Below are 18,460 nucleotides of genomic sequence, written 5' to 3'. Positions count from 1 at the left end.
GCATGTATCATCCTGCTGTACAATCACACACACAGGTATAATTAAAGCATCATAAAATGAGTAAATAATAGGGTGCAACTATTCAGTTTCACACCATCATCCCCCCATGCACAAACACAGTACAAAGACTATCCAGCTTAGCATGAAGGAATATCCCTCCCCTCCTGCCTGCTGCTGTGCTGTAGCATGTTGAGTTGACTGCTCAGTGCTTGTCAGTTATTGTTCATTTTCACAAAGCCCGCTGTGTGAGAAAACATATTGAGATTTGTTGAGCTATTTATAACCCAGCAAATTCTATTGTAACCAGACACCAGGCTGTATTTCTGCACTGCAAAAAGAATGTCTTAAGAACCACGGTCTCCTCTCTTTCTCACTCTGACATACAAGTAATTGAACCCACCCACACACACACACACACACACACACACACACACACACACACACACACACAGTCTCTCTCTTTCTCTTTCTCTCTCTCTCTCTCTTTCTCTCCACACGTGAATTTCTTCTTGATTCTGCTAAGTATGCATTTTTCATTCCAGTGAGAAGGCTGCATTTGAAAACAAAGGCAGTGACGCTGTGTGGCTGTCTGGCTACACAGAAAGTGAGGAGGTAATGAAAAAAGCTGAGGGGTGAGTCAGAGGATGCTTTAATAATCCTTACTGCCCAAAATAACATCTCTGGGGCTGGTCGGACTGAAGACCCTCTTGGGATAGTGGCAGTCCAGGCTGGCCTGGGCTCGTCCTGTTGGTCACTTCCTTCACCCCCCTCCCACACACACACACACACACACACACACACACACACACACACTTTCCCCCTCTCTTTCTTTTTTTTCCCAACTCCTCTGAGTCTATTATTGTCAACAGATAAGACTGCAGCAGCACGGCACGACGCGGCAGACAGCCAAGCCCTCCCTGTACTGAATATACGAAAACACTAAGCAGGGCAGAGGGGTGTGTGCGCGGGGGACAGACAAGCTGCGGGGAAGTGTGATCCAGTCAGTGGGAAGAAGGAGTGTCAGGTCTGTTCACAGGTGAGCAATGTGTCTTTGGTTATTGCCCAATCATTGCTGACAAATGGTGATGGGGTCCAGGCTAAATAACATTTCATGTTGAGTTCAAGGTTGGGCTTCTATTGTCCCATACAACACTTTTCACTGCCATGTCCCCACAGTGTTCTGCCCCGTGCAAAGAAATGAAGGAAGAAAAAGAACCTGTCATCTAGTGTTACCAATGCCAATCTAATATTTCTGCACAAAACCTCTGGACTCACTTGACAGTTTTAAATTACACCTAACCCTTATCCTTTTAGGTGTGAAGCTATGGTTCTACCAAATTTGAACTATACATTTACATTTAAATATACAATAAGGGTTAGCAGTCTGCCTTTAATGGATCATCATCAAAAGAGGAACATGTCAAATACATAAGGGGGGTTTCTCCTGTGTGTAGTGGCTCAGACTCAGCTCTAACATTTAGCATGTAATGAATGATATTATTAGCATTAGTCTCAATGTATGGCTGTGGTGGAGGTATTCTGTCATAAGTATTTGACAAGTGCTATGGCATTACTTGAAAAGTCACAGGACACTCAGGGAACATTTTTTATTTATTTTATGGCAATTCATGATATTTAACACTGGATGATCTGTTAGACCAAAGAGTTACATCAACAGATGTTGCCATCCCCAGAGCCTAGAAAAATACAAAAGCTACTTTGCATAATTGTGCATCTCACACATGTAGATACCCCTACTACACACCAGAGTATAAAATTCTTGGAGTCAAAGAGAAGTCCATCTAGTTATTAAGGAGAGTAGCCCTGATACTGTGGCTAGAGCAGAGAGAGTCTACAGAATATATTGCTGCTGAATCAGAGAAAAAGTCACGTAAAAAAGATTCTGTAGCAAAAAGGTCCCACAAACTGCTTGGCCACTTTCAAGATGTAACTGCTCCACATGACGAGAGTTTTAATTAAAGGTGGTATTTGCTGAAGATAGATGAGAATCAATTTATCTTTAAATCATTTCTGGGACACATTATAAACCCAGAGTGGGTGGAGAGTTAAAAGCTGGACAATATTAAAACGTTATCAAGTCATGCTAAATAACCAAATGTACTGGAAAACTCAATAGAACTGGGTCTGACTTTGCAATTGATGTGGTTCAGTTTACTACTGCTATATGATGAACAGCGAAACATCATGCTGATAACTGCAACTGTGACAAGCTTAAGTATTTTATGAGAGTGTTCATACTTAGTAGCAGAGGAAACACTGAATGTTAAGTACTGCAATTACACAATGAAGAGAAAACACAAGGAAAACTTGAGGGAGCCCACTTGACTGCAGCATTTCCATTTAAATGTGCCTTTATTCCACTGCAATACACACCACATATTGCCTCTGGTAATTCAGCACAGTTCATGATTATCACCAGAGCAGCTATTTTTAACACATAATAATAATACTGATTGTTGTAGTAAACACTCTGTGTCTGGTGGTGGGGGGTACTTCATACCAGGAAATCAGCAAAGAGCTGATTCCATGTAGAAACGTCAGTATTGTAATGTGTACAGATGTGGGATCACATGTATTCATCCTTTCTTTGCTATAAACTGGTCATCTGCTTGGACGTTGCTTGTCACAAATAGTGGCCGGCTGTAAATGGCAAGCGGGAAGAGATTGCCAGGGAAAGGAGGCATAATCACTCCAATTACATCCATAGGGAAGGGAAGCCACTGCAGCCAAGATACCCCAATGCATCTCTGCGGCTGGGCCCTGGGCATAATCAAATCAAGATCTATGCTACTTACAGTATCGCTGATCACTGATTACCCAGCTTAACAAACTCTGACTGCACTGACTGCTAGGTAACTGACAGCAATGCACTGCAGCTCTGTGTGCTTTATTTTTATCAGGCATGCAAATTCAACCAGTGTTGAATTTGCATACAGTCCCCCTGTATGCAAAGTGGACTAGTGCTGAACAGTTGCTCCTTAATGGTCTCATTTGGAAAGATTCAAATTTTGCTCTCTCTTTAGTTGAGTAACTAAATGTAGAAAAAGTGTATTTGTCTGTGTATCAGGTAACTGAAACGCACACAGGTTTTATCCCTACAGTGTGCCAAATTAGACATATAACATTTAAAAAAAGATGATCTCATTTTCTTCATCCTGTTCTGGGACTAGTTAGCAGTTACTTTCTGAAAATGCTATCAATTTCAGGGAATTTTTAAAATTAATAAGCTGCTCTTCCCCTCATCATCTCCATTCTAGTTTTGTTGCCTTTCCCCTAAAGTCTCTCTTAAGTTGAATTCAAACAGATCAGGTGCTAGAAGGCTTGCCTCGAGGCAGACAGGAAGCTGTGCATAATGGGAAGACAGTGCCTCCCAAGCTCTTTTCTGAAACACTTTCTTGTCTGAGAGATGTTACTACATCACACACACACACACACAGAAATAAAAAAAATATTGTGCAGTTCTGCTAAGTACAAGCGTTGAAGAGTTTGGGAAAGCCAACAAGGAAATAGATACGGAAGATACTGAAAAATGATCAGATATTTTTTTGTTTTTTAATGACCATTTTAATGCTTACTCCATTAGAGCTACACTTCTGCTTCATCTCCCCAAAATACTGTTTTGAAAAACCCTTACTAATAAGTCAGCATAGATGTAGATAGTAGATCAGATTAACATCTGCAAAGTAGACAGGAATGTATTAAAGTAATAATAAGGCACTTAAATAAAACAAAATTCAAGCTTGAAAACATTCACTTATATGCAACAATATTGCTTAGTTTTTCCATTTTTCCCCAGTCAAAAACAACTGCAACACCAACTTCTGGATTTATTTGACCACATTTGTAAAAATGTGAGGTTTGTGACAAAGTTTCTCCTTTCCTCTTTGTCTGATGAAAAAAAGCCACATGCTGTGTCCCTGTGTGCTCAGCAGAAAGACCTTTTCTCCTGCGCTCAATGGCATTGACAAGCCAACGTCTCAATCGATGAACCCACGGTTAGACCTTTACAGAGCGAGCCCCAGACCAAAGGGCTGTGTGGGTTAATTGTAATTGCATAGGACAGCATCTGTAACACATGCCCCGAGTCAGGGAGCTGAACTGACCAGAGGGGCACTGGTCTGAGAAAACGTTTAATCAGCAGCAGCAGTTAACTTGAGATGGCAAACCTCATTTTTATCACATAGTGATAGTGTCTTTAAATTATCTTTCATATACATGATGATGGTAACTAAGACCTTGGTTTACATTTTGATGTACCACCACCCCAAAAATCCAAAAGCGGCCTTCAAACTTTAGTTATAGCTGTACAAATGAGAACAGAAGTGTGGTGAGCCAGACGAGAGAAGATATACAATTCAATAAGCAAAGAGAGGACTGGAATGGTCTTCTAACAGGATCAAGAGAGACAGATGAATAAATGGAAGGAAGCCCGGCTTGTGAAAAATGAAAAATCTTCAAAGTCAGCTTCTTCCCTCTTCCTAGCCACCCCTGGAGATCAGATCAACTACTATCCTAAAACCTAATGAACTAGTAAACACTGGGAATTAAATGAATATTACATGGGGTTTCATTAATGCCAGCCAGCAGACTCCAAAAATAATGAAGGCGAGAAGCAGAGGCAAGAGGAGACAGTTACTGGAGCTTCTTCTTCTCTGTGTTTACTCAGCATCTGCCTGCCAGAGAAGGAGGCTTTTGATCACTCCTCGGCTGGGTTCTCCTCACCGCTGCGTGGCAGGAGAAGCCCAGGGAGGCCGCCGAGCACCGCCAGGGCCGGCTCATTTGCAACACAAATGAACTGAGCTAATTGTACACGTGCAGGGAGACGGGGGAGCCGTGCACACGGTGCAATGTTTGCAAAATATGGAAATAATTAATCTCATTGAGCTTGTGAAATACCATCAGTGTTGCAAAAGAGGATTTGAGCATGGGCTGGGGATGAGACAGATGATGATAGCAATGGGCTGGATAGACGCAGATGTTTAGATTAAGCTTTTTCATTATTGCTTTATCAAACAGCTTCTTCAAGTGTATTTTTGGTAATTGAATAAATTGGAGCATGAAATAGATTTGGATTTGGGGCACAGCAACAGGATTACGTGTAAAGCAGTCTCTTTCCCATTCATGAAACAATGTATGCAGATATTATGCTGTCAGGTCAGTTGTGAGTATGTGGAGTACAAATAGTAATAGGAGAATGACCAAATTATCTAAATAGACTTCTAAAGCATAATACCTGTACATACAGTGTAGTTACTAAAATAAGTAACTACTTGGAATGGATTTCATATGCACACAAATTACTTAATGTAAACTCAGTTTGAAGCGTTCAGTTGTGTCATGTGGACTTTATTTAGTCTTTGGCACTGAATTTACAGGAATTTAACTAAGAAAGTCCACCTCTTGACCTTCCAAAGGTCTGACCTTATAAGCCTCTTTAATCAATAAATCAAATGTAAAACAAGAATGATGGTGCTATGAAGTACCATTAGGAAGACAGAGCCTTAGCTTTCAATGAGCAACTCCACTAACCATCAAGGCCAGAGAAGGATTTGTGGAATAATGTACGTGTATGCACTGATCCTACACTGATGGTAAGCTACTACAGCAAATTTAACCCCTACAACTGTTAAATGGTTACTGACACTGACAAATAGCATCACGCATCAAGGCATATGGTTCAAAGCAAAGCACTATCCATGTGGTGTATGCAGTTTCTCTACCCTCTCTTGGCTATTTAAAAACAAGATGACATCAGACATCTGTTTGGGAGCAGAAGAAAAGAGGCTTTTTAAGAGAAAAAAAAAGACCTCCTAGTGACTGGGCTTCAAACACATGAACATACAAGTGCATACAGCATGCACACAAAGAAACACAAGGACACACGCACACAAGAGCTGAGTCTCACATTTATGCCACTCAGCATCCTTCTCTTTAGTCCATCAGTAAGTGGAGAGAGAAGAAGAAGTTAAGGACCTGAGGCAGAGATGGAAATGGCCTCTAATGCTGAACTGAAATGTAGTTTTACTGGGAGGACACTGTGTCTACTATAACTCAGCCGTTAATGACATGTTAAGGTTGAGGGTCACACACACACAAATGCATGTGCACACGCGCCTATTCAGCCTTTGAGGGAATCAGTCTCGCTCCATGAGCATGAAAAGAGTCCAGATGTCAGCGCTCTGCACAGGCCAGCGTTTCTGTTGAAAAAGTACTCCATCTTTCCTTTGTTGCTCCATGACCCTTTCACTACTTTCCTCATCCTGTTTCACTGCTGAGAATGGGCAGGCCAGTTGAACCTACATGTAATGTACATCACGTGTACTTCTGGTCACGGGATCATGCTGTGGCAGCCTATAACCAAACCTCGGCAAAGCCAATTTCACCTCCCTCTCTGGGCAGCAGCATTAGCAGCGGTGGCAGCAGGCCTGGAGCTGGGGACATTAGCCTGATGCTTATCTGGCTACACAGCCCACAACTAGCTACTGGTTCTCTCTCTCTTTCCCACTCTCTGTTTCCTTCTTCCTCTCTCACTCCCTGTCTGATGCTGAGATATGATTTGGTGAGAGCGGAGAGGAGCAGAGAGGAGTCGAGCATATCGATTCAGCCTCTACCGCTGTCTCTCTCACACTATTCATCCTCTTTTCCTCTGCACTGCTATCATTCCAACTCTCTCCACTTTATCTCTCTCTCTCTCTCTCTCTCTATCCACTTCTTTTCTTCCTCTCTCCAGCGTGCAATCATAATAACCCCTCTCTTAGACACCCAGGCAATAAACCAGGGCCTCCCTTCTTCCTGCGCACATATCCCTTGGCGAGGACAAAACCAATAAAGGGTCGGCTTAATTACAGCTGCTGAGTGCTGCCAACACCCGGGTACAACACCATGGGGCTGAGGGTGGGCTGAGTGTGGGCGAGGTGTGACGGGATCTTAGAAAGGGGTGGAAGTTGCATAAGAACTACTGTTTATACAGTTTGAATCTCAGTCTGACTCCTACACCTAAACCCTCAAGATGCTACTTTATAGTACTCACAGAGATGAAAAAAGAGGTGATGGTAGCCCAGAGGATGACTGGGAAAATGTAGGTAGGTCTTGCTTTCAGCGAGGCATGTAACTCCCAGTAGCTCCAGTGGAGGGGCTCAGGAGTCAGCTAAGCTTTGCATTTGTAAGGCGTTAATGTGTAACTGTGGGCATGTAAGGCAGGGCGTTGGAAAACAAAAGTGTGGCAAAAAAACAAAAAGAAAAAAAAACACTACATTCCAGCCATTCGCAGGCTTCTTGCTGGCGTCTGGGTGTGTGTTTTTTCCAGTCGCTCTCTCCTCTCCACGCCCGGTCCAGTGCGCTACTGTTAAAGGGGAGAGTAATTAGTTAACTGGGTGCAGGTGTGCTAATCATCCCCCCTGGCGCTGCTCTCCTGAGCCATCCCCACACATCTCCTCTGCAGCTGATGCACCACGCCCCGTCGACAAGAATATACACTCAGCCAAAATACTCTGGATACAGAATTGGATAGGTTCATGTTATATATACTACAATGTGGCCAATGATATATCAAGGTGGATACACCCCCAAATCAACACAAGTGTCCAGGACTGTGGAGAGCCAAGGGAGGGACTGCTGGGCACCCATGTCCTTGTCTCTCGTTGTTTCTAGGTCTGCAGTCTGTACTCTCCCCCTCCACCTCCTCCTCCTTTCCTTCCATCTTCCCCCTACCCCTTTCCTCTTATTTTTCCTCCTCTCCTTTCCCCCAGTTCTGTCACATCAACATGAATCTGGGGCTCCAGGGGTTCAGAGTCCCACAAGCTGCAGCCGGCTATGTCTGCCTCATCTACAGCTACTGATGCCTGGGTGTTTCTGCCTCCTCCTGATACTTTCTGTCTTCTTTTCTCTGTTTTCTTTCCTTGCTTTGTCTCTCCACTGAGCTCCTCTCACCTTTCATCCACAATGCTTGTTATCAATACAATACAGGTTGACAAGAGGCTGGAAGACTAGAAAATGTGTGTCTCATATGCTACTACATGCATGACAGGGGTGTGGGTGTGAGAGTTTAATGAAGCCACTCAAAGCCTTGAGATGTACAATGATCATGTTGATGTGTCATTTTGCAATTCATTTCATGGTGTAGCAAAAAGGAACACACAAAACAGTGGAAACGAAAAGTTGTATTATTGTCCCTGATGCTGTATGTGCTGGCTATGTTTGTGTATACACTTTTGTTTGTCTAGTTATGTATCTGTGCTGTTGTTTTGTCTGGTTATGTTTTGCTTTGGGGTTTTTTTTCAATTAAATAAAGGTTACATACAAAAAAATGAATAATTCCATATGCTTCTTTCTATTTGTTTACAGATAATAGATAACAGACAGATGTGAGACAGAAAAAATGTGCAGACATGTCTAGTTGCTGTTCAGACTGAAGAACAATCAAAGATAAAAACATCTTATTCCTATAGATCAACTGCCTTTCAACATCAGACAAGCTGTTTAGGAAAACTGACTAGTTTGATTGTTCAGACTAAATAAGGTACTGTCATGGAACACTGCTCTGTTAGCAAATAATGAAAGGATGCCTACTGCACTTACAAACACACATTGCTTAACTAGCTCAATCTATGGCTGCTACAGACAAATTAGCTCCTGCAGACACAATGTTGAAAAGCAATGGTTCCTTTAGGTAAAGTCTAAAGGTTCCATCACTGAATTGACTTTACAGCAGTTTCATGTAACATCTCTCTGTCACGTACACATATTCATATTCTCTCTGCACTGTGGGAAAAAAATAGGAGAAAGTGGAGCTGCCTTTGTGATAACTCATGTAGAACAGTAAGGCTAACAAAATTCAAGTTTGAAATTCAGTTTTAACTGAATTTTCTGTCATTGTTTTTATATTATGGCATAGATTCTAAGATAGTAAATTCGGTAACATGTGAAGGCAGACAACAATTGCAAAGAGAGAAGACATTAATGCAAAATTGTGTCTCCAGACAGATCAGAGTAGGATTTTAGATGAAAACCTCCAAAATAAAAAACAAATCAAAAGTAACTTGCTCCACCCTCCTGTCTTTTTCTTACACCTTATATCATTTTGTTAGAAATAACACACCTTGTTCCATGCCTTCCTCTGTCCTTCAAATTATTTCTTGCTAACATCAGGATTAACAGACAGGGAGGATGCATCATCATTTCTATTGATCAAACAATACACCTTATTACTATGGCAACCCTGTTGTTGGAGGGGACAAGAGAGAAAATGGGTAAGGGGGTGGGAGGAGGAGAAAGTCGGTGGGTTTCCACTTCAGAGGAACCTTCAGTGAAGAACTGACAGTGGTGGAAACACGATGGTTTCCCTCCTATCTGTGACTGTACACGTTGTGCCGCACATATAAGCTATAAAATGCAGAAGTGCACAGCTGCAGATATGCTGTCACTGCAGGAGGACAAAATACGAGGCTGTGGGATGAAGTAAACAGCTGTTAATATGAGGATGACTCACTAAAATCGCACCCAAAATTGTGCAGCCCGTTTGGAATCATTAAACAGCAGCAATATGGGTTTTATTTAATAAGCTGGATTTGAAACACAGTGCTGCTTGCATCTGTGCATCTATCTCTTGCATCTATGCAGAAAATCAAATGCAGCTATTCATATTACGCTTATACTATCACACACTTTGCAAAAGGCTCTTCTGGGAAACAGGTATATGATGTGTACCACAAACTCAATCACATCCCTTCCATTGCTTCACACTGGTCTGACAACAGACACATTTTAGTCTTAGGCATTTCAGGGAAGCAAGCACAAAGAGCTACCATAGTGGAGGGGGGGTTGTAAGTGGAAAATGTGTGTGTATGTGTGTCTATTAGACGAGGGGAGGGCGAGTATGGTTGCAGTTTAAATGTAGTGACCACTCAATTCAAAACCGTTCAGGCCTTCTAAGAACAGATCCCCACACCCCATTAGGACCTCTGCTGACGCACACATGCATAATACATGGAAGCTGGATCTAAAAGCATACAGCCCATTACCAGGCCTGGCCTGGGCAAGAAGAGAAACACAGTGAGGGAGAGAGAGAGAAACAGACTTGCACACAAACAGCCCTGATCGAAAGGATGGCCAAGCTGGCTAGCCACTGATAACAGCACACACGCTGCTGGTTTGCATAGAGTTGTGTTGTTTTATACCAGTGAGCTATATGGTACTAACTACACACCCATAAACTGGTGGACACACAGGCTGACACTAGACTCAAGACAGACTCTCTACCAGTTAGTTGTACAAATTAGCCGACTGTATATTACAATATGATAACTAAACACAGCAATGATAGGCACAGTCCTATCGTCGACTACCATTCAGAGACTGTTTCTACTGGAGGAATTTGCTGAAAAAAAAAAAACGGGGGTAGTGATGGAAAATAAGTTCAATTTAATCAGTCAGATGTGATGATTGTTGGATCACAGTTTCCAGGCACAGAGCCCCCTGTTCAGCCCTTCCAGTGGCTGAGTGTTCTGGCCATGTAATGTGAGGTGGCAGAGAGCCCAGCAATGCTGTAAATTATTTCTGACGGTAGGGTGGGGGACAAGAGGGAAAGACTTGCAGTCCCCGGAGACAGACAGACAGTGCATGGTATGGAGATACGGGGCCTGCGCCCACGGCGACAAAGAAAAGAGGCCTCCGTGTTCTCTTGGCCCTGCGGCTGCAGGAACGTGAGTCTGTTTGCAAGTTTGAAACCCTTCTGCAGTCTGCATAATGTGTCTAACAGCCATGCCTAGCCAGATGCACAGGGGCCTCTCCGTGGGGGAATGGAGCATTTAGCAGACTAATCATAATATGCTCCAATGCATCTATGTGAGATCCAACTTCTCTCTCACTCGACACACCATACGAGCACTTTTTTTTCCAGGCAATGTAAAACAACATGCTGTGTACTAATAATACTAGTAATATTAGATTAAATATAAAATACACAATATGTTGCAGTGACACTGTAGCTAAATGACTATAGCTACATTTTTCAAATAACGAGAAACAATTCTGGTAGTCTAGTAATGAAGATTTTGGAATTTAGTGGCAATGTTTCTATTTATGTATGTTTAGATACTATTTTATCAAGCATACCTGCTGTGTTCCTCAAAACATAATGGCCTGTGTTGGAGTGTATAGGTAGATGTGTGTGACTGTGTGTGTGTGGAGGGGGGTGAGTGGGTTCGTTGGGGGTGGTGTGTCCACTGTTTCCAGCTCTGGACTCTTTTAAAAAAATTACATTTACCCTCCTCACCCCCTCATGTTCTCCTCTCAAGCACAGCAGCAGCAGCAGAGGCAGTATAGCACACATGCTGCAGCAGCGGTGCGTTGGGACATACGCGCACGCGCACACATACATACACGGCTACGCGCACAACACAGTCACACCTCGGCATGGTCACAGTCTACCTAAAGGGTTCATCTTCGCCCCCCTTACCTAAAAACCAAAACCCCTCAAAACGTGGTACACGTGCGCGCGCTCACGCGCACACAGCAAACCGCGGCAGCATCACTGATCGGCCCCATCATCCAGCCAGGAAATATCTGCAGCAGCAACAGTACTATACTGTAGGTTGTTATTACGCAGGCTGACTGCCGATCGATAAACGCAACAACCCCCACCCCCCAATACTCGTTTGACATACCAACGGGGAAGCCCTTCCTCATAAATCAGGGCATTTCTTTTCAAAGGAATCACTCACCCGATGTTGCTCAACGCCTGCTCGAACAGCTCCGTCTGCAAGATGTTCTGAGGCGCCGAGAAAGCCCCGTTGAAATGTGATAAAACCGAGCTACAGAACTGACGCAATGTCTCAAACTGCATTTTCCCCCTCCGTTTTCTTTTATCCTCAGTAAATGATCACCCTTTTTCCTTTCACCAACAATACATCCCAAAGCCTGCGCTCTCTCCGGACGCCCCCCTCCACACATATACCTCCTCAGTATTTTGCTATTATTATCTCCCGGGGCGCATTAACGCAGAAAAGACGCCGATCAAGTTCCATATTTCTCCTGCCGCTCCTGGTAAAAAGTGTCCTTAAATAAGACGCATTCCGGGCGGGATCCTTCGGTCATAATGCTTCGGACTTGAAGCGAGAAAAATTAGGTACTGCCGTGGCTGGTAACGAGCCTTTTCTTCTTCTTGCTGTAGCAAAAATCTCTTCTCGGTGTGCAGGAAGAGGAGAAGGAGCGCCCGGAGGAGAGGAGAAGCGGAGAAGCATCCTACACGGCAGCGAGCAGCAGCAGCAGCAGCAGCATCCCTTACCGGCGCATCAGCTGCTGCCTCACATTCAACTCATATTTCCCGTTGCCTACGAAGAGCACAAACTCGCGCTAACACACGCACAAAAAGAGGCAGACACACACACCCACACTATGGGGCCGATATGCAATCGTGCGCACTCTTTGCCATATCTCTCCATCCTCTCTCATGCACTCTTTAGGACGCGCACAGCCGCAGATAGACCACGAAACAGTTCAGGGGAGAGACGCGATGCTGTCGTCAGTTTTTTTTCTTCATTCCTTTTTCCTTATATTCCATATCTGGCTTCAGAGCATCATCTCCTCATCACTAATGACAGACAGTAGTGATTATACGAAAGATTATACTTATTTATTCATTCAATGTTTTTCATTTTATTCAGTCAGTGGTTTTGTGTGTGAGGAGTCAAAATTAGCTGAAAGGAATCCTGTGAGGATCAAGAGGTTCCTTAAAGCTGCAGATACAAAGATTTTGATGTGATTAAACATTCTTACATGACCATAAAAAGTCTTGAACGTGGAGTTAACCTTTCTATAAATGAGTGTAATGAGTAAGTATAAAAGACCATTTCCTGAGCAGATGACCTGTTTGTCTGTGTTTTAGATCTTCAATATCTAAGACAAGATAAGTAGCTATTTATCAGTTACTTATTACAATAATGCAGCCTACGACTACATGTGATAATGTTATCACTGTGGTGATAATGATTCACAGATCTCTGTCTCTGCATAACTTCACAAATTTCATCAATGCGATCCAGCTTCGCATATGAAACCTCATCACACTTCTCCCTTCTCCCTTAACTGCATCCCTACCAAAATACAAAATTAGCCCCTTGTAGCACAAAATGGTCAAGCCCATGTAGAGACACTAAAAAGCTTTACATGACACACAGCATCAGTTTGGATGGTCTTGATTTTTTAAGTAAAATTATTTACAACACAAGAGCAGGCTGTGAAAGAATTAAAACAAGAGCCAGGAATCAGCAGACTTGACATAGTATGACAAGCACAGGTGCTGATAATAACATTAACATGGGTTCTGTTCCATTCAAGTGTCCCAGCAAACCATGGCAGTGTTACAGTGAACCAGGACCCTGATGACTGAAGCAGCTAAATGGAATTCAGCCATCATTCATTCTGTTTTTTACCCCTGTGCTTCTCCTCCTGTGACATGTCAAAATGTGTTCTGTGAAAATCGCCTGTTGCTGAGATCTGGGGATTCAAGAACCTGCTGAAGCCAGTGACACAGGGCTGCTATACAAGCAAAGAAGTTTACACAGTAGTCTTAATATGCAAACCACTTATTTAAAAGCAAAAACAAAGTTCAATCTTAATGATGATGATGACTGATTACCACAACTGTCTGCTGCAAGCATTCATGAGATTTTGGAGATTTAATTCATAGTTAAGCTATAACACAGTGTGCTACTGTGGTTGCACACATACGCAGTTTTACAATACAAAAGTCATATTTAACTTTTTACATATGTTCTTTTTAGGTCTCATTTCCAAATAAATGGTTTACAGTCAAACAGAATATAAGTTTTAAATCTTCCTCAGCATCTGACTGCTTGTGTTGCTCGTATTCTGGACTTAATTGCAGTTCTGGTTGTTACATCATCATCAGATCAGACTTCCTCAGTGATATATTAAACAATAAGAATGATCATTAAAACTGTGAAACTAGAAAAAAGATTAGCTCCATGTCAATGTGAATTATTTGGTCAAATTACTACTTTATATATGCACAAGATAGAGCCTGTCTGGGTACTCAAGGCTAAACTGAGACAGAATAACTATGATTAACTAAACTGTGCAAAGCTACTCTATACAGGAACTGGAATGGACTGGGCTAGATGTTAAAGGGTCAGTCCAGGCTGAGTGTGTTCCTCTTCCTCTTCTAACATTCGGCAGGCTGAATGGCTCTGCTGCCTGGCTGAATGTTACAAAAATGCAGAATATGAAGAAATTCCACCAGTGAATATGTTCCAATCCCAGTGTAATCATTGTTGTTTCATCAGCCTCACCCAACACTGCAGCTGTCCCAGCGTATCTGTGTGTTCATTCAAATGACACTTCCCAGACCAAGATAAATTAGGAGCCTTCCCAAGTTATTTCTCCTTATAAATAGACTGTCAGCTTTTTCCCCTCCTTTCTTCAGCACAACAGATCCAGGAGTTAATTTAAACATTCTTTAAGATTAATGAAAGTGGGTTTTGGTGCTTATGCAGTGGGAGTTCTATTTATGGACTCTCTGCTATCCATCATCAGCATTATCCCTTGGATTTTGAGACAGCCAGTTTCCTGTTGTGTCACTGTGAATGTAGGCAATGCCAAAGCGAGAATCACTCCCCGGTACCATCTCCACCTCTCTAGACATGTAATCAATTAATATACAGTGGCGAGGGCCTGGACTGGAACAGAAAGTGACTGGATGACTGAATGCTTGGAGCAGTCTGATCTATAGTCAGTCTGATCATCCATTAAAAGCCACCTTAAAGTAGCCAGCCATTTGAAGAGAAGATGGATAATGTACTCTAGTTACACTGAGAGACAAAATACTGTTACTCTGCATCAGCCTTAAAAGTTTATAGTAGTGTAGCTTTGATTACAATTTGCAGTTACAGATGATGCTTTGCTCTTTTTTGGGCTACTGCACAGAGTGTATTCAGAGTCTAGAAAACATAATGGATGAGAGATTTAACAGAGATAGCACAGAAATACATTTTACCAAGACGGGAGAAAAATGTGTCTATTTTGGAGTTATAACAATGCTTCAGTATGTGTCACAGTTGCACAGCAGCTTCATTATACTGTGAAAGCACTGAAAGAATATACACTCATCCCAACACTCTCTGCTGGTTAATGGGCAGGTATGTTAGATATATCCATCAAAACATCCATTTGGAGCAAAATATCAGGCAATTAAACTAAACATTGCTTTTTTCCCCCAGGAGCTCCCCCATTTTCCAGGTTCTGAGTGTATTAAGGAGTAAATACAAGGTTGCAATGGCAGAGAGAGGACACAGAACTAATGAGTTATGTCTCCAAACATAATGTGGGCACAGAGTTGTGCTGGTTTGTCTCTGTGCTAGACCAAGTATGCATTTACAAGGTCAGCAGAGAATATGAACAGGGACATGGGCTGGGTTGGGACAGAGCCAAATTCACCCCCTTTCCCACTGCACCTCTCTTTTATATATGTATTTGAATGTATAGAATCTATATATGTTTCTGACTCGAGGCGAACTCGGAGTCACACTCCCTTTTCATTCAGGCCACCTGCTGGGTTTCTCTCTGCCGGATGGCACAAGACATAGCCCACATTTCCCAGCTTCCCAGTGGGAAGTCTGATCTCGTGGGCAGCAAGGACCAGCACAGAGACAAAGACATCTGTTAGCCTGTGGGCTCTGCTTGCTGTGACGGACCAAGGGTTATGGAAAACAAAACCTGATATCACAGCCTTACTGTAACACAAGAGAGAAATAGGGGGTGTGTTCCCTTCCAGAGTTTCACTGCTGCTATGACCTTAAGTTATTTCACGCTGCAGATCATACATGTGTTGTCCCAAACTGAAGACAGTCTTAATAAAGTCTTAATAATTGTGTGTTAATTATCTTACACATCTAGTGTAGTTGAAGTATAAACTAAGGTTGCACTGAACAAATGGCAAGTTATCTTACATCTGAGAAGGAGCCACCAAGGACATGAGAGAGTTTTTTATTAAATGACCCTGTGCCTCACATTTCTAGAGAGCATGTACAGTAGATACTGACTATAAGCTTCTCCTCCTCCCTTTGGAACAAGACAGAGGAAGGAGCCCCCATGTGGACATCAAAGTAACTACCTTATTTAACACCAGTATCAAGAAATAGGCAATCGGATATAAGAGTCACAAGCACAGCATGCCCGTGTTGTCAGCATCTCAGAGTGTGCTACTCAGAAGGGGCATTTAGTGCATATGACAAATGGAACACAATGTTCTGCATTGCAATTCGGCCTGCACTTGCTTTTCTACTCCAAAAGCATCTTTACAATGCTTCATTTTCAAGCCTTGCAGTGCCTGAACTGGCCTACAAACATTCTTGATGACAAAACAGTTATTAAAGTTTAAAAATGCAGTTCCTCTCAAAGGTAGAAACAGTATAAATTCTTGCAAACACCCTTCACCTTCCAGCACCTCATCTTAGCTGAGACTGGCTCAAACCATCTGTGTTGATATGTGTGTGTGTGGGAGAGAGAGGGAGGGGAGAGAGAGTGAGTGGGTGGATGACTGTTGTAGAATTGCTGAGTTAGTGCCAGATACAGTATCTGTGTCTCTGTCTCCTTTATAGGCCTCATGGGCTCCATGTACAAGCCGTTTTATATGGGACCTTGACTGGCTTGCTAGGAGACATTGCTCTTATGCTAGACTTGAATCATTGTTCTGCACTACTCACACCATATCTCAGGGCTAATGCTAACCTAAAAGGTTCTTGTGCAGTGTCCATGCACCTTCAGAAGTGGCATTATGTGTAAATTCTTACTTTCTGTGATGCATTATTCCCCAATCAAATGCATCATAGAAAGCAAGAATTTACAATCAAACAATCTACACAATAATAAAAACAACTCAGGGTAACTCATATAGTAGGTGAATGCTTCTTTTCCACATGTAGAACTGACCTGTCTATGGGTGCGTCACCGGGTGCTGAGTACCTCAGGCCCGAACCGTTGTCAAGGGACGCCTGTCTGGGCAGGAGCCCGCCGTGAGGTCTACTTCTGTCTGACGCTGGTGTCAAGTCCCCTGAGGGTCCCTGGTAGGGATACAGGGACGGGTCTTGCAGTTTGGCCTTCTTTCCCTGTGGCCCACCTTCAAACACGCCTCGCACCTGACCAGGCCCCGAGCCGTAGAACCACGCCCCCGATTTGGTGAGGATTTCTTGTTGTTTTCGGCACAAGTTGCATACCCACATAACCTGCGGGGGAGAAGAGTAGGGTGTTAATGGTTTGGAATGGTGATTGACAGGCAGAGATTGTCTTATATAACCTATGATGAGCTGTAATGAAGTGATTTTGGTGTTTGTGTTATGTAAAGCTGTAACATAACTGTGAGGCATGTCGCTGTTGCTGGGTGAAAATCTTTTTACATCCAAAATGTCAACTTTTAAGAAACTAGGTAAAACTAAATAGATTTGAAAATGAGTTCAAACTCTAAAAAAATCATCAGAGTTTTCAGTTTTCACCCCACAGCGACAATATTGATTATTAACATCATGTTGATGAGGTGAATGATGAAATATTTTACACATGCAGCAGCCTTTAATATCACTGAAAGGTGAGACAGGTTTGGTTTATTATTCGTATACATTTTGAGTCTGTGAGCAAAAATGATCCCTGTTGATCTCTTTGTACAGATCAAATGTGCTAAGGTAATTTCTGTTATTTATTATGATGCAGTACATTACTATTAAACTCTTGTTTTGGTTAGCCAACTGCAACAGTGCAGGGACTACATGACTAATGATTGCAGAGATTACTCACATCTTAATGAAGGTACAGTAAGTAGAGATAATACACTTTGCTAAGATGAATAGAAAAGAACAGCAACATTTCACTTCTCTTATGCTCTACAAGGAGAGGAGAGTGATGGTTTTTACTGCTCTGTGATGTCGTGCCTTTATCTGCTCTATACTGCAGTCCCAGCAGCCAGCTCACCACATTAGCCTCATAAATCCAGAAGCAGACAGGAGCCCTGATCACTTTACACACACACACACACACACACACACGTACAGAGACAAACACCCACACGACATGGTAAAGCTCAGCATTCTATCTCAAGTCATCTTGTGGGGAAAGCTTAAATGTTTCATTTGTAAAAACTGTATCAGTTGATATCTGTTACAGTGAAACGTGAATCTCTCTCAGGCCTGTTCTAGGTGACCACACTTGTCTCGTTAACACTGAGCAATTTAAAGTGATATCGAAGCATGCCTGTTAAGACTAGGAGCTTCTAAAATGATTGACAGGCCAGACGGCCAGTATAGCGGCCAAGAGCTACTGTAGCCCCCCACCCCACCACACACACACATACATACATATACACGCACACACATACACACACACACCCCAGCTTTACAGTCCCAGTGCTAAGTCAGTGCATTACTGTTATTAG

At 42.7% G+C, this 18,460-nt stretch overlaps 1 protein-coding gene across 36 annotated transcripts in view; it reads right to left on the bottom strand.

Moving 5' to 3' along the window:
* Window positions 1-18,460, bottom strand: part of rims2a (regulating synaptic membrane exocytosis 2a) — a 137,347-nt gene that overhangs the window by 82,017 nt on the left and 36,870 nt on the right. For 26 of the 36 annotated variants that reach the window (XM_019256581.2, XM_019256578.2, XM_019256580.2 and 23 more), the window contains one exon: window positions 16,969-17,261. In XM_019256581.2, the coding sequence (XP_019112126.2) occupies window positions 16,969-17,261 (293 nt within the window). Of the gene's footprint in view, window positions 1-11,741; window positions 12,468-16,968; window positions 17,262-18,460 lie in introns of those variants that run through there. The other 10 variants (XM_027286451.1, XM_027286462.1, XM_027286460.1 and 7 more) reach the window with 3 other exon arrangements.

The sequence above is a fragment of the Larimichthys crocea genome, chromosome XIII (assembly GCF_000972845.2).
Source record: "Larimichthys crocea isolate SSNF chromosome XIII, L_crocea_2.0, whole genome shotgun sequence".
In the NCBI taxonomy this organism is placed as follows: domain Eukaryota; kingdom Metazoa; phylum Chordata; class Actinopteri; family Sciaenidae; genus Larimichthys; species Larimichthys crocea.
The sequence above is the reverse complement of the archived record's forward strand: the minus strand, read 5'-3'. Positions and strand labels throughout refer to the sequence as shown.